Source organism: Gekko japonicus, unplaced genomic scaffold (assembly GCF_001447785.1).
Source record: "Gekko japonicus isolate JY-2015 unplaced genomic scaffold, Gekko_japonicus_V1.1 scaffold445, whole genome shotgun sequence".
NCBI lineage: Eukaryota > Metazoa > Chordata > Lepidosauria > Squamata > Gekkonidae > Gekko > Gekko japonicus.
Window position 1 is genome coordinate 773,731 of NW_015169184.1, and position 12,322 is coordinate 786,052.

Here is a 12,322-nt window from a genome sequence, read left to right on the forward strand (position 1 = left end):
ACGCTTAGGCAAATATGACCTGAGAGGTTAAAGCAATACTTACAATTTAAGAGAACCTAAAAAGGTAAAGAACCTAAACTATGGATTAAACAGACAGTTGGCAATTAAGAAAGCATATTCTTTACAGATGGTTGTACTCTAAGCAGGTTTGGTCACTGTGTGGATGTGAAATTCCGGGACACCCCCCCCCCCCAATATAGGGGCCATTTCCCCTTCCTATCTCATTGTAGCTACCATGTAGCTACCATGAGTATGACAACCAGTTTGGTGTAGTGGTTAAGAGCATGGACTCTAATCTGGAAGAACCGGCTTTGATTCCCCTCTCCTTCGTATGCAGCTGCTGGGTGACCTTGGGCAAGCCACAGTTCTCTCAAGAGCAGTTCTCTCAGAGCTCTCTCAGGCCCATCTATCCCACACGGTGTCTGTTATGGGGAAAGGAAGGGAAGGAGATTGTAAACTGCTCTGAGACTCCGAGTGAAGGGCAGGATATAAATCCAATCTCTTCTTCTCTTTTTCATTTCATACCCCCCAACACTGGCAGGGTTTTTTAATTAGTAGCTGTGAAAAACTGGTAGTGTTAATACAATGACAGCATAGCTACTACTACTGTTGAAAAATGAAATCATAATAAAGGGTTCTATTTTAGAAGGAGAAGAAGAACCACTCTACCACCTTACACTACATACTGCCACAAGGACTGTAACCTAACTTTCACTCAACCGCACTGGCAATCCATTTGGCTTACTACTCTTGTCAAATCTAAAAGTGCTAATGAGTTATGCTAATGAGTTCCCCTAGCTCTTTTTCTACGAAATGACCCCTGCACACTGGCAATCCATTTGGCTTACTACTCTTGTCAAATCTAAAAGAGTGGTTATCAAAACACAATTCTTAAGTTATTAACTCAGTGGTATCTCACACCACAAAAGCTATACCATATGCAATCATCAGCCTCACCTCTTTGCTGGAGGGGTTGTGGGGAAACAGGTTCGTACTGGCACTGTTGGTAGAGCAGCAAGCATGTCCAATCATTTTGGTGAATAATTACTCAACAAATCTATAAAATCAGAGCTTTCCAACTACCTTTTGAAGCAACAATACTATTACTAAATACATGGCAAGTTGGCCCCTCACACCCACCTCACAAAGTATTAATCAACCTCCTATGTGTGGCAGCTAGATTTTTGTTAGCAAAATCCTGGAAGAGCAACACAAAACTAGCCACCTCAGACTGGCTAAATAGGGTGTGTGAATTCTGTTTAATGGATAAACTTTCTGACTCTATTTTGTCTCAGAAAACAGACTCATTTAATTTGTAATTGTCATCAATCTGGTTCCCTTTCTTGGAATATTTATCTACCAAAGAGGATTATATTTCAATATTAGGTATGATAAATACGATCTATTGATATGTTCACTGTGATGTTTAATACACAAGTTTACTCTCTAAAAATGTCATTGTCATCGTATTCACACTGTCTACCGTGCAGTTGTTACCTCGTGCAACAGTTCTGTACATATTTCGATTGTGTATGTTTTTGCATGTTATCAATAAAGTGTGTTTAAACAAAAAAGAAGAAGAAGAATCCCGGCTGCTTACCTGTGTTGGGCAAAAATTAAGGTATTCTTTAATAATTTCAAGCAAAAAGTCAGGATTTAATTTCTCAAAGTATTCTACGCCAAGAGGTAAGCCTTGCAAAGATGAAAAATGAGCATCAAGTACATCATTCAACAGGCTAATAACTTCTTCTTGTCTTTTGTGTCTCTTCATAGCCAAAACTGCTCGCAAGTATGATAGTTCCTATGAAGAAAAAAAAATTGCATAAAACATTCATCAGTTACAATTGGGCTTGTCTGGTAGCAACTAAAAACTGTTCAGGACATCAAGTGAGGACCCAGTGTCTCTCTTACCCACAGCATTTTTCTCAGAATGGTTTTAATCTGGACAGGCACAGTTCAAAATTGTCTGAATTCTCATCGGTTGTAATGGCAGTACATCTGTGCCAGAAGCTTCCAGCTTTGTTCCACAAGCAGTTCTGCTGCTTGGGTCCTCATCGCAACCATCAAAGGTCTAGAAATCAGTTCAAAGGACTGCCTATCTGTGTGGCCTTCAGAAGGATCTCTTTTTATTTAATTCTTCCTTGCCCTGAAGTTGTCATAGGAAATGGAAGGAAGCTGCAGTTGCCTTAAGAGAAAATAGGCTTGAAAATAAATGCTGATGTATAGAATTTACTTTGAAAGCTGTGCTAGATTGCTTATGCATATTAGAAGAACAGAAGAAGAAGAAGAAGAAACTGGATTCATACCCTGCCCTTCACTACCCAAAGTCTCAGAGTGGCTTACAATCTCTTTTCCCTTCCCCTCCCCACAACAGACACCCTGTCAGGTAGATGGTGCTGAGAGAGCTCTTTCCAGAACTGCCCTTGAAAGAACTTGTGACTGACTCAAGGTCACACCAGCAGCTGCATGTGGAGGAATGGAGAATCAAACCCGGTTCACCCAGAGTAGAGTCCGTACTCCTAACCACTACACCAAACTGGCTCTCTTTATTAGTAAACTCCCTCTTTATCCACTTGATGAAAGAAGGGGCACTTTACTAATGCCCAAATGCCATCCTTCCTTCAAATGTTCTGGGGATGAGCTTTGACAGTACGGAAGTTCTAGATCAAGTTCTAGCAAGCTGTGTTTCAAAAAGGGGGTTGGGAAGAGGAGGATAATATGGATGCTTACTTGCAAAGCCCTGCACAGTTTTCTATCTATAGACTGCCTTTTTATTCTGCCCTTCCTCCATGGGGCTCAAAGTGTTGTACGTGGTTCTCCCTCCCTCTCTCTTGTCCCTACAACAACCCCAGGAGGTAGGTGAGGGTGAGAGAAAGGGACTACTCCCAGGTCAGCCAATGAGCTTCATGACTTTGAACCCAAGGCTCCTAGGTTCCGGTGCATTCCCTGAGCCACTATATCTCAATGGCTCTTCTTGTACTAACAATACAAACTTCAGCAAAGATACACCCTTCTGAGCCCATTGAAGTCAATGGGCTTAGAAGGATGCAACTCTGCATAGGACTGTATTGTAAATGCCATTCTGTGGGGGAAAGATTGCCATGTTGTCTTTGGCCTGCTGGCATCTGTGAAAGGGAATTAGCCATGGAACTATAGTTATACCTCTGCTATATACTCCCTTCGGTGGGGTTTTATCAAATTATTTTTAAATCCCCCAACATTTTCCTCTTCTGGATTTTTTAAAACTTTTTTCGTTGTTTTTAATATTTCATAGTCCCAGAATATCTGGGTTTTAAAGATCTGTGGTTTCCAAGAGCTAAATTCAGACACTCCCCGTATTACCTGCCCCAGGTAGTTTTAGGTTGAACTCTGTGTCAAGTGAACCGGTTACTAAATTTTTTGTCAACTAGGAAGGTTGTCTTAAATGAGTTTTAAAACAAAATAAAATAGTTTTCAAATTTAAAATAACACCTCAAAACATTTTGATTTGAAGAGATGAATTACAAAAATGTTTCTGAGAGCCAGTTTGGTGTAGTGGTTAAGTGCGCGGACTCTAATCTGGGAGAACCAGGTTTGATTCCCCACTCCTCCACTTGCACCTGCTGATGTGACCTTGGATCAGTCACAAGCTCTGGCACAGCTGTCCTTGAAAAAGAGCAGTTTGTGTCAGAGTTCTCTCAGCCCCACCCACCTCACAGGGTGTCTGTTGTGGGGAGGGGAAGGGAAAGGAGTTTGTAAGCCGCTCTGAGACTCCAAGTGAAGGGTGGGATATAAATCCAATCTCTTCTTCTTCTGTTCTTTGGGAACAGTATCATCTGATTTTCAAATATAAAATTCTATGGCTGATAGGTAAAGGTGTTTATTGACAGTTATCAAATCTCTAGTTCACTGGATCCAGTTATATTCTATTGCACTGTCATACCAATACATGTAAGCTGCCTAGGCCAAGAAGATTTCCCACTGAGCAGAAACGATGCATGCATTTAAATGTGAGAAAGCAGGCATTCCTTGCCTGAAAATCCAAAACTGAACACTACCCGGCCAAAAATAGCAAAAGAAGAGTAGATCCCCTTGATTACGATCACAGCCACTGTAGTGCATTGTTTACAGCACTGGATTAGGATTGGAGAGACCAGAGTTCAAAACCCTGCTCAGCCACAAAGTTTAGTGGGTGACCTTGGGCCAGTCACTCTTGTCTTAGCCTAATCTATTTCATAGGGTTGTTGCAGGGATAAGATGGGGGACAGAGAGCCATGAACAACACTGTGAACTCCTTAGTGGAAGGGCAGGATAAAAATGAGAGACGGATGGATTAGACTGGATGACATCCTCTGCCAACTAAATATTGCAACACAGCAAATATCATTAGAGCCGCATCTTCGGTGAGACGAAAATCAAAAGCACTTCTGGAAAGGATTGTTCTCTTACTGCCGATTTTCCAATAGACTGCTGGATCTCACTCAGGAACTCCAATTGCTGTTCTACGTCGTCTAACTTCCCTTCCATTAGCTGGCATCGGATAATCCCTGTAATGCAAAATCATCTCGTTCCAGTTTTACTTTTACAGAGCAACATTCAGAGTTTCATATTCCTTTGTCATTGATCGGGCTTCTCAGAATACAGGAACACCATAAACTCAAAAAAGAGAGAGAGAGAGAGTCGGGGGGGAATCAACAAATAACAAAGCATGATTTTTTTTGGTATTTTTTTAAAAAAGAAAGAAATCACATACATTCAGTTTGGTAAGTAATTTGTGGAAAAACTGAATGAAATTTTACACGCACTTTGAAATCACATGCATACTTTGAACCATACCAGTTAGTGCAGGAACGCTCGACTCATCAAGAGCCATAGCAGTCTGGTACCATTTTTCAGCCTCTTTTATTTTCCCTTGTAAGATAACCTGATAACCAAGTTCTGTAGCAATATCTGCATTATTAGCAGCCATGCTGAAAGCTCTCTCCACCAAAGCTTGAGTCTGCTGAAGGATGAGCTGGTTGCGGCCACACTGTAGTTTAAAACAAAAACAAAAAAGTTTTTCAAACATGCTTAAATTCTCTCTCTGGTTTAAATTAATCAAAAAGGATCACTCCAGGGCACACTATCCGTCCAAGATTACCTGTTAACAAAATTCATACAGCCTTTACATCTGTTTGTTTCCAAACAATGCAAACTGCCGTGCTTGTAACTGCATTTTGTCAATCTGTGCTTGTCAATCTGCATCTATGCATTTGCAGAGTCCCAGAAGAAGATTTATGTCACTATTTGTTGGCCTGTCCACTTTGTTCAGCTCCTGGGCAAAAATTCTTAGACACAGTTCTGACTAGCTTAGGCCCAGGAGAAAGTTTGCCTTAGCTGCCAAGAAAATTCGATCCAAAGTTAGTGCCTAAAAGCTAGGCCAGCAAAATGTTACTCTTTTCTAAATCCAGCCAGATGAATATTCGAATTACTACTTCTATTTAATGTATTTTAATTGGTATGAAAATCTAACTTTTAATAGTGTATGGTAACAATCCAGTTGTATTGTTCCGTTCACTCATTGTTACTTTTGTTCTTGCTTGTTCTTGTTCGTAACAGGCTTTGGCTCAATACAATAAAACCTAACTGAACAGAAATGAGGACTAAACAAAAGTGTGCAATGACAACAAAAATTCTTTACAGACCACAACTGAAACAATCGTCTGACTAACCTTCCTTGTGTTATTAGGTGTGACTGAATGCACAGACTGAAGTTCTGATTTTTCCACCTAGATAGCTTTATGGCAAAACTGTAGAAGCCCAAGTACCTACTGTGCCTCCAGCAGCTTTTAACAAACTCCAGTTAGGATGTCAGAGGGACCGTTTCGTGGAAAGGAAAGGTCTTGCCATGATAATCTAGGCTGTGGTCATGTCTAGGTTAGATACTACAATGTGCTCTAAGTCTAACTGCCTCTGAAGATTCCCTGAAAATTTCAGCAGGTTCAAAAAATGTGGTAGCAAGTTTGTTGGCAGGGATAGGCTGCTGCAAAATGTGTTGCAAGTATTATTTTGCCTTCCAGCTTGTTTTGTACATACATATGCAGCTGCCTTATACTGACTCAGTCCACTGGTCCATTAGGATCAGTATTGTCTTCTCACACTGACAGCAGCTGTCCAGGGTTTCAGCAGAAGCCTTTCACATTGCCTCCTACCTGATTCTTTTAAGAGGGAATGCTGGGAACTGAACCGAGGGGACCTTCTGCATGCCAAGCAGATGCTCTACCACACAGCCACAGTCCCCTCCCCATGCACACAAGTGCAGGATTTGACATTTCAAGTCCTAAACAATTTGTGCCCAAGGCACACGAAGGAGTGTCTGATCTTGTACAAACTTGCCCATTTATTGAAATCTTTCCTTGTGGCCGTTTTCTGACATCCCCAGCCAAACGGTGGGCAGTGAACGGGACCAGGGACTTCTCTGATGAGGCCCCACACCCTTGAAATACTCATCTCAATTAATTCCCAACACTTTCATTATAGTTCTTTCATTTGGTCTCTCTGTTGATCATCTTTGTGCAGTGGAATTTTTCTGCTGCTTGTATACTATGATATACTTTTTGTTATCATTTTGTAGTATTTAAATGGTTCCACTGTAATTTTAGTTTTATTATTGGTTGTTTTTATTAATAGTTCTGGTAGCCATTCTGAGCCAACTGATCTTTGGAACAGCAGGATAAAAATAATTTTAAGTCTGTCAATTAGAGCTGTGCAGTGCCACATTCGTAAACAAGGCCAATGCACGTGACTCTCCAAATACTGAGCACCACTGACCTTCCCACCTTCTCCACCCCCCAACCCCACTTTGCAGCCAATTCATGACAAGCAGTTCATTTCACTCATTTGCCATGAGCACAGCCCACAGTTATATACCACTCTTCATCTCAAGTTTCTGCTCTGGTCAAATGAGTCTGGTGACCCATTCTTCATGAGCAATCCCGTCACCTCAGGCAGAGGAAGAAAAGCTGCCACAATCAGCAAGATGCTCTTAGTAGAAAAAAACCCCATAAAGAAATGCTTTGTTTTAAAAAACCACAGTTACCACCAAAGCTCTAAGAAGTTAAATCACCACTTAAAACAAAATAAACCAAAACCCAGCTGAGTATCAATGAGGGCAATTTGACTCATCATTCAGCCCACCTTGATTCCAACACAAAAATAATTTATCAGCTTATATATGTAGAGGAGTGCACGCAGTGGGAACAATAAACGAGCTAACAAACACGGCAGCTTTGCATTCAGTGAAAGGAAATGCTACCACAGTGTACATAGAATGTTTAGCTCCTCACACCATTGATAAGCCCATGAAGGTCCCCTGACAAGAACCAATGGACTATGATCATTACCATCTGGTGTTTTTTTTGGTTAAAAAATTCCCACTTACCGTTCTGCTGAAAACTAATGCCGTTTTGCAAAACAGCTGGGGATTACGTGGTTCAAGTTTTTCTAGTGCGCTAATTAAATCAGCCAACTTCGATGAGGCCTAGAGAAGAAATCAAGTACTTATTTATAAAATTGTGGGAAAGAAGCCTTTGGGGACATTGACAGTTTTTATCATCAGTAACTGTAGTCTTACATAGACACTGTCTGAAACAACTATAATAATATATACCAACATATGTTTTATAATATTCTGCTAGAAATTCCTAAAAGAGCAACAGTATAAAATATCCTTGTTAAATAATATTGACTGAGCTATGTAATGCATCTGCCATCTTTTTTTTTTTGCAAAGCACTTTCCTATGGATTTCTAAGCGCCTCAGTTACTGACTCACAGAAATTATTTTAGGAAATTACATCAGGGGAAAAAAATCCTTCTCATTTATGCAGAGCACGCTTTCATAACACACATTTAAGAACAAGATGCTAAAAATAAAGTTTCAATGTAAAAAAGAAACACTCACCTCAGGTATATTTCCTTCTCTGCATAAACAGTGTACGGCCTCCATTTTTATAGCTTCCAAGTTAAGAGCATCTTTCTGCAACAACCTGAAGCAAAACGTTTTAATGGGGCAGTCTGCTTTACAACAGCGTGTTTTCTTCCGGAACACAATTTTGTTTCTTTTAACAGGACTGATATCTTCTTCACGATTAATGACCCCTAGAAAGCAAACCTGAGCAAACTTGTTTACTGACCATAGTAGGCAGAAACTACACACACTCAAATCTCCCCTCCCCCCAAAAAAAGTCTTTAAAGTCTCTTTTAAGCTATCAAATGATGAAGCCATGCTAAAAGTGGGGATTTTAAAGAATTCTCCTTTAGCAAATACAATGTCACATTTCAGTCTGAATTCATAGAAAAGTTCTGAGTGTTTACAGTTATACAGTTAATACATTGCACTTCCCTCGCTAACTTCTCTTCAGTCAAGACACAGATAAGCCATGCTACTACGTAGGGGGGGAAATCCATTGAACATGACTCAGTCTTAACAAGCAGTGCCACAGTTATTTTAAAAAAGTGGAAAGATCTTGTGATACCTTAAGATATTTTTGTGGCACAAGGGATCAGATGCATGAAATCTTGTCTTCAGTTGACTGTAACCCATGTACACACACAAACGTGAACACGGGGGGGGGGGTAAACAGTGGGATGAAGTGCCAGTGAAATACAAGAGGTACAGACTGCGGCATTTCTGTGAGAAGGTTAAACGTACACAAGGTAAGTGCAGTGACCATTCACAACAGCAGTAAGAAGTGATACCGCAATCTTGCTGGACTTTGCCAGCTAATTTAATAATGGTGGGGCAAAGGGAAGAGAATCCCTCTTAAGCCTTAACTGGACAGTATCACATTTCCCAATAAATTCTAGTTTGGAAGCTTCGTGCTGCATTGCCCCCCGAAGGCCTTTTATAGAAAGGCGGTGACTTTTCAACCAGCACCAGGGTGTCCCTTCTGTTCTGAGCCAGTTTGCCAGGATGGGGCAGCTGTACAGAAGATGGTTTGATTTTCACAAATAATTCAGAACTCAAGAACTCACTGAAAAAGATGGGAAGGTGTTCAGAAGCCACTGCAATGAAAGAAGGGAGTGAGAATTCTGTTTCCTGCTCTGTAAGCAAACACAGCTTCACCCTACCGACTTACGTCGAAATTCTCTGCCTTATTGAATGCGTCCAGGGATCATTCATTCAGCAGTGTTTGAGCTGCTCATGCTCTCTACTAGAAAGAATTATGATCTACTTGCAGACCTGAACTGAACAGCGATATGTTTCACCTTGCCTTGTCTAGTTATGAGATGAATTCTGAAGCAACCCTGGAAAAATTAAAAGCTCTGTTTCCTCAGTAAGAGACTGACAGTGCAATCCTAAAAAGAGCTACACCCTTTTAAGCCATCAAAGTCGACCTGGTCAGAAAGGTGCAACTCTGCTTTGGAGGCTATTGCAAACATGTGTGGGAACTTTGTACGCTTCTCTGCCACATGGGCCCCACAGCTCAGACATTACAACGTGTTTATGGGCATTCAACGAGATCAGTTGAGCAGTGTTCACCTGTGTGCCATCTCTGTGGCTTGTTCCCAGTCTTGCAGAGCTAGCTGCAGCTTCATTTTCTTTACAAAAGCAGGGAGGAAGTGAGGGAAGTTCGCTATTATTTGATTCACGGTATCCAAAGCTCCCAAGTAATTCTGGCGTGCTTCAAAATACTGTGCCTAAGGGAAGACAAAGTAACCAGTTACTCTCTTTCCTTGTCAGCGGGCAAGCACATTTTCACACAAAAAGGGGGAGGGGACGGGAGGCTTCCTGTGGAATACAGCTGTTATTTGGGTTTCAAACATATCAACAACCATTATCCAGAGACATTAAATTAACAGCAGACATTGAGAACCAATGTGTTTAACCAATGTGGCTGAAGAACTGATGTTATAAGTAACTGACTGGGAAGAAAGAAAGCCAGTATGAGGTAATGCTTAAAGTGCTGGACTAGGACGTGGGAAAGGTCAAATCCCCATTCAGCCATGAAGGACACTGGGTGATGTTCATTCAGTCACTCTCCCTCAGTTTACCCTTCCTCACAGGGTAGTTCTGAACCCTCCTTTAAAAAAAACCAAACACCTCTCAGGAAAATGAGAGATTTTTTACTGTTAAATGCTTTCAAATTCTGGGATTTCCCCATTACTGTGTTTTCTCTCATCTTCCTCAATGAGATTAACTCATTCAGCCTAATTTTACTGAGAGTCCATTAAGGCAAGGGGTAGGCAGAAGGTCACTCAGGAGTGACCAGTCACTCTCGGAGGAAGAGGAGGAGGAAGAAGAGGAGATTGGATTTATACCCTGCCCTTCACTACCCAAAGGAGTCTCAGAGCAGCTTACAATCGCCTTTTCCTTCCCCTCCCCAACACAGACACCCTGTGAGGTAGGTGGGGCTGCGCGAGCTCTTTCGAGAACAGCGCTGAGAGAACTTGTGACTGACCCAAGGTCACACCAACAGCTGCATGTAGAGGAGTGGGGAATCAAACCTGGTTCTCCCAGATTAGAGTCTGTGCTCCTAACCACTGCACCACACTGGCTCACTTCTCTGCTCCAGTGAACATAAGAACATAAGAGATGCCAATGTTGGATCAGGCCAAAGGCCCATCCAGTCCAACACTCTGTATCCCACAGTGGCCAGAAATACCAGTGCCATCAGGAGGTCCAGCAGTGGGGCCAGGACATTAGAAGCCATCCCTCTGTTGACCCCCCCCCCCAACCCCCAAGATGACAGAGCATCCCTTGCCCCAGACAGAGACTTCCTACCTCTACCTTCTGGCTAATAGCCACTGGTGGACTTCTGCTCTTGACATAAGAGAAGCCAATGTTGGATCATGCCAGTGGCCCATCCAGTCACTTCCTGTGGCAGTGAATTCCAAGTGTTAATCACTCTTTGGGTGAAGAAGTAAAGGCAAGGGGTAGGCAGTGCTGTTTGAATCACTTTCTTATGCTTTCCTTTAAAGCTACAGCAACTGTTTCTCCCCTCTTTCTCTTTTGTATGAAGGAAAAGGAGGCACACGTATGCAGCTTTGCTCTAAATGGGAAAATGGCAGCACCAGCACCCTTTCCCATCTGCCTCTCCCTCCTCCAGGCACACTTGTGCTTGCTCTGAATGGGAAAGAAGCGTACCATGGATGCCTTCCTCCTGCATCAAAGCTGCTATTTTCCTCTTCCAGGGAAAACAATTGAGGTAACTGTATATTTTTCCCCAACAGATCAAGTTACAATGTGGGATGGTGGTGGTTTGCTTGGTGAAAACAGCAAAGTTTTCCCACCCCAGCAATGCAAACCTGCTCTGAACACTGTAATTTATGTACAAGCTACCATTTTGTGATGCGCTCCACCCACTGGGCATCCATTTGGTAGCTCCCAAGCTCTTGAATATCTCCTAGAAACAAAGTCTCTGCCCTCCCCTGCTTTGTTGTTGTTCAGTCACACAGTCGAGTCCGATTCTTCGCGACCCCATGGACCACATCACGCCAGGCCCTCCTGTCTTCTGTCGTGCTTCGGAGTTTGCTTAATTTCATGTTCGTTGCATCGATAACACTGCCTAACCATCTCATCCTTTGCCGTCCCCGTCTTCTTTGACCTTCAACCTTTCCCAGCATCAGGGTCTTCTCCAGTGAGTGCTCCCTTCTCATTTGGTGGCCAAAGTATTTGAGCTTCAGCTTCAGGATCTGGCCTTCCAGGGAACAGTCAGGGTTGGTTTCTTTTAGGATTGACTGATTTGATCTCCTTGCAGTCCAAGGGACTCTCAAGAGTCCAGCACCATAATTCAAAAGCATCTATTCTTTGGTGCTCGACCTTCCTTATGGTCCAACTCTCGCAGCCATACATTACTACTGGGAATACCATTGCTTTGACCATACAGACTTTTGTCTCTACTTTTTATTATGCTTCTTTAAGGGACCCATATATAAACAAGTACGCTCCTGTTACCCACCACATTTTCAAGCCCTCAGGATACAGAGGGACAGAAATCAAAATTAAAAGTAAAATAAATGATGGCTTATTCGGTGGCAAAATGTCTTAGTTCCAGGAAACTAAGGATGCAAATCAACTTTCTGTAACAGATTCCTCTGTGTACCCCCCAAAAGAAAATGAGGGTAGAGATGGTGAGCAGCGTTTTTGAACCATTTCTGAAAGCCAGCATTCCCATCCCACACAATTCCTTCTGAATTCCATGACTAACTTCCAAACATGACTGTTGGGAAACTTTAGCTTTTCAGCATATAGAAATTCTAGGCATTGAATTTCAGTCCTCCCCCCACCCCTACGTCACCCAATCCCACAAGACCAATGCATCCGTGGAGCCAGGTTCCTTGAGTGCAAATCAAGGATCCAAC

The 12,322-nt window shown here is 42.2% G+C and overlaps 1 protein-coding gene across 1 annotated transcript in view; it reads right to left on the reverse strand.

The window, feature by feature from the left end:
• Positions 1–12,322, reverse strand: part of TTC21B (tetratricopeptide repeat domain 21B) — a 70,517-nt gene that overhangs the window by 39,883 nt on the left and 18,312 nt on the right. Inside the window, exons 7-12 of the mRNA XM_015416149.1 lie at positions 9,501–9,658; positions 7,920–8,004; positions 7,400–7,498; positions 4,816–5,008; positions 4,429–4,526; positions 1,601–1,801 (exon numbers count right to left, since the gene is read on the reverse strand). Coding sequence (XP_015271635.1) covers positions 1,601–1,801; positions 4,429–4,526; positions 4,816–5,008; positions 7,400–7,498; positions 7,920–8,004; positions 9,501–9,658 — 834 coding nt within the window. The remainder of the gene's footprint in view (positions 1–1,600; positions 1,802–4,428; positions 4,527–4,815; positions 5,009–7,399; positions 7,499–7,919; positions 8,005–9,500; positions 9,659–12,322) is intronic.